At 64.6% G+C, this 4,052-nt stretch overlaps 1 protein-coding gene across 3 annotated transcripts in view; it reads left to right on the top strand.

The window, feature by feature from the left end:
- LOC113491118 (SH3 and multiple ankyrin repeat domains protein 3-like) overlaps window positions 1-4,052 on the top strand; it is a 30,731-nt gene that overhangs the window by 7,069 nt on the left and 19,610 nt on the right. For all 3 annotated transcript variants that reach the window (XM_026867819.1, XM_026867821.1, XM_026867820.1), the window contains exon 3: window positions 2,053-2,076. In XM_026867819.1, coding sequence (XP_026723620.1) covers window positions 2,058-2,076 — 19 coding nt within the window. In that variant the 5' untranslated portion in view covers window positions 2,053-2,057. The remainder of the gene's footprint in view (window positions 1-2,052; window positions 2,077-4,052) is intronic.

The following is a 4,052-nucleotide window of genomic DNA, read 5'->3' as shown; positions in this document are numbered from 1 at the left end:
GGTGTGGCGGGGGAGGCTGGCTAGTGGAACGGCACCCGGGCGGCCCTCGCGGCCTGCGGGGGGGCCGGGGGGACCCTTCCTTCTCGGGGAGCCTCCAGGGCAGCACGGGACGGGAGCGGGACGTGGAGCATCAGCAGAGCGAGAGGGAGCGGCCACGGCCCGGCCCGGCCCCCCACCCTGCCTCGCGCTTCTGCCATTTGTACTTCTGGTTTTGTCGTGCGGAAATGAGGTGACGGGTACAGATGTGCTGGCCGGGGCGCGGGGGCTCTGCCTGGCAGACGCCTGCCCTGCCTGGGGGGCAGGAGCCTGGGCAGAGGCCCCGCCACCCCCCTCTTTTCCGGGGCGTTGAGGGAAGCTCCGCGCCCCTTCCTGCTCTGCTCTGCTCCCTGTCCCACTGCCTGTCCAGGCTTCTCGGGAAAGAGCAGACCTGGAGGGCTCGGGCTCAGCACCCGACCATAGGTTTGAAGGGGCAAATCTCAGCTTTTAAGGGTTTTTTGCGTCAGCGGGTTGATGGTCGCTGTGGTTTATTCTGTGCTGAGCCCACTGCCTTTTCACCCTCGCCCGCTCCCGCCTCTCCAGACCGTTACTGCTGAGCCTGGAGGCACGGTGCTTGCAGGCAGCCATGAGGAGACGGTGCCGAATAGCCCGTTTCGTCCACTTTTCACCCTTCCCTTTGCACAGATCTGCACAGACCCCGGGGTTCATATTTTTCCTCTTGGTTGCTGCTCCTGAAAGCCGTTGCCAGCCGGTGCGGCGGGTGCCTGCTCGCACACACAGGCAGCATGTTGCCTCTGTCGGAACATGTTCCCCAGCTGCATGTGCCCGTCTCGGGCGAACATGGTGTCGTGCAGGCACCTTTGCAGGGGGCCGGGCCCCCCGAGCGTGGCACCGAGCCTGGCGAGCACCGGGTGGGCTGTGGGGCATCGCCTTGGGATGACCAGCACCGCAGCAACCCGCAGCGGGCGAGGGAAGGGGCCCCCTTTGCATGTTTTGGCAAGCAGAGCTCTCGCTCGAGGGGGAGGGGAGCAAGCTCGTGGAGAGGGAAGTCACGAAAAGCAGAGAAATAGCTCTGCCAGAGAATATATTAAAGATGAGTCCTCTAGGTCTCCCGGAGGATTTGGCATCTAGATGCTGCCTCTCTCCTACCTGGAGAGGGCCTGGGAGCGGCAGCTGCCCCTGTCTCCCGGGAAAGGGATTTGTAGACAATGACCGGTCTTAGTCCACACGTTTTCCAGGAGATCGTGGTGGTCAGTCCCTGCTCCACGTCCCATGGGTCAGGGAGTGTGCTGTAGCCAGTCCCACCACACATGCCCAGGGCACACGGCGCAGGGAAAATGGGGGATCGTTCCTCCTCCCACACTTTGTCTCCTGGTGGTTGATCCTTCAGCTTTTTCTGCGAAGGGAGAGGCTTTGTGCGGGGCGTCATCCCCCGCCTCAGCCCTGGGCGAGTTTAGAGCCCAGTCTCCTTTTCTGAGGGGACGGTGGTGTTAGTGAAAGGGACCCTCCTACCTGCAGCTTCTTGAGGGGAGCTGCGTCGGATGTCCCTGCCCTGTTCCTCTTGGAGCCTGTCCCTGCCCTGCAGCTTGCGGAACGTCCCGCGTCCCGGTAGCCACGCGTTAATGTTTTCTTGCCACGTGTTGTCCCCTTGAAAAAGCAGATTCCCAGCTAACAGAGCACTCCTGTGCCGTGGAACCTGGCCTGGGGGACAGGGAGGGGTTAAAGGCTTTTTGAAGAGTTTCTCCATGGCTCAAGGTGTTAAATACATTCTGACATCGCACCTTCCTGCTCAGCAATCAGCGGGGCTGCGTGGAGGGTCCCCGCCCTCTGCCCTCCCACCCAGGGGAGGGTGCACAAGGTGCTGCACCCCCGCCCTGCCTGAGCCCTGGTCCCCAGAGCCCCCAGCGAGGCAGGGACGCGCCGCCCTCGGGGCTGACCCTGCCAGCATGCCGGGCGCGGGGCAGAGGCACAGCAGGCAGGCAGCGAGGCTGGAGTGGGGGTGAAAGCAGGAACTGTGCATGCCATTCATGTTGTCTTTTGTTTCTTGATTCCAAGCCTCCATGCGGAGAAGAAAAGGGGGTGAGTGAAACCGCACATCCTGGGGCTCCTCCCTTCCCCGACAGCCGCCCGGCCAGCACCCCGCCCGCCCCACACGGGCATGGTGCACCCCCAGGGACTGGCCCGGGTCACCGTCCCCTCGCTCACGGGGAGGCTCGGCCCAAAGGAGCCGGAGCTCCGCGGGTCAGCCTCCCGCCCGGCACCACGGCCACGGGCAGCTCCAGCAGGAGCAGGGAGGCCGAAATGGGCACGGTCACACGGAGCTCATGTTGGCCACGGGCAGGAACACCCGTTGGCCAGGCGGGCCCCCAAATCCCCAGGGCTGACTTCCCCAGGAGTTGTGCTTGCTTTGTGCCGGCTCCATGGTGAAAATGCCTCACACAAAATGTCCCCATGTATGGGGCCTGAGGTAGGGCCACCTTCAGCCCCAGGTCAGGCCCCTGGAGCTCAGTCGGGTGAAATGGTGGCCGCGGCCTTTCCGTGTCCGGCGAGGCCGGTGCTGCCCCATGCAGGCTGGTCCTGCGCCGAGGAGGCGCCTCAGGACGCACCAGCTGGGGTTTGGTGGCAGCTCCAAGGACGTGCCCGAGTTAGCTGGGAGAGAGCTGGTGGGGCCGTTAGTGGTCCTGGCTCCGGGAGGAGAGGGCTGCCCACCGTGCAGACCCCGTTACTGGTGCCCGAGCAGGCCGGGGTGAAGTTGGTAGCAGCAGGGCTCCGTTCGCGGCAGCTGCACGACGCAGCGTCCCTGCGGACGTTGAGGGACACACGGACGCGGGAGGTTCCTGCCGGGGCTGAGCCCCACAAATGGACAAGCCTGAGCGGAGCAAGAAGGCTCGTCCCGTGCCAGCACACAGCTCTGCGTTCCTCCAGCACAGGCACGGGGCAGCGGGGAGGGTGCCTGGAGACCCGGCCCCAGTTCCTCACCTTTCAGGAGCAAAACTCTCTGTCCTGGTAATGTGAAGCTGGAGAACTGTTTCCCCAGGAACAGGGCACAGGAGGGACCAGCTTGTCCACTGTAATGGTGACCGCAGAGGGAAGAAGCTGAGCAGGGCTAACGAGTGGGAGATCTCTGAGGGACCTTCCCAGACCCCCTCTGTTCTGAGCAGATCTGTCAGTACCGCGATGCAGAGCTCCCGTGGGTCAGAGCGATCAGCTGGGGGTCACCAGGGATGTCCTGACATTGCAGATGGCATGGTCAGGGCAGTCCCACCCACAAACCCAGGCTGGGCGAGGAGGGGATGGAGAGCAGCCCCCAGGAGAGGGACTTGGGGGTGGAAAACTGCCTGTGAGCCAGCACCGTGCGCTGGCAGCCCAGCAAGGCCCCGTGTGCTGGGCTGCACCCAGAGCAGGGTGGGCACAGGGCGAGGGGGGGATTCTCCCCCTCTGCTCCGCTCTGGGAGACCCCCCTGCAGGGCTGGGTCCAGCTCTGGGGCACCAACAGCAGAAGGACACGGACCTGCTCCAGCGGGGCCAGAGGAGCCACGGAGATGCTGGGGGGGCTGAAGCCCCCCTGTGAGGACAGGCTGGGAGAGTTGGGGGGTTCAGCTGGAGGAGAGAAGGCTCCGGGGAGACCTTAGAGCGGCCCCCCAGGGCTGAAAGGGGCTGCAGGAACAGGGGGGGCACTCGTCATCAGGGGAAGGGATAGGACGAGGGGGAACAGAGTTAAACGGACAGAGGGGAGATGTAGATGGGATCTGAGGCAGAAATTGTTCCCTGTGAGGGGGGTGAGGCCCTGGCACAGGCTGCCCAGAGAAGCTGTGGCTGCCCCCTCCCTGGCAGGGTTCAAGGCCAGGTTGGACGGGGCTTTGGGCAGCCTGGGCTGGGGGAAGGTGGCCCTGCCCGGGGCAGGGGGATGGACCAGATGGTCTTGAGGGTCCCTCCCAACCCAAACTCTTGGGTGATTCTGTGATCTCCAAGCACATGGTGGGGAGCTCTTGCCGCTTTGGGCAGGCAGAGCCCTCAGACACACCCACTCCCGGGGTGTGTGTCGTCCCGTCCCC

The sequence above is a fragment of the Athene cunicularia genome (genome assembly GCF_003259725.1).
Source record: "Athene cunicularia isolate RWA chromosome 1 unlocalized genomic scaffold, athCun1 chr1_part2, whole genome shotgun sequence".
NCBI lineage: Eukaryota > Metazoa > Chordata > Aves > Strigiformes > Strigidae > Athene > Athene cunicularia.
The sequence above is the reverse complement of the archived record's forward strand: the minus strand, read 5'-3'. Positions and strand labels throughout refer to the sequence as shown.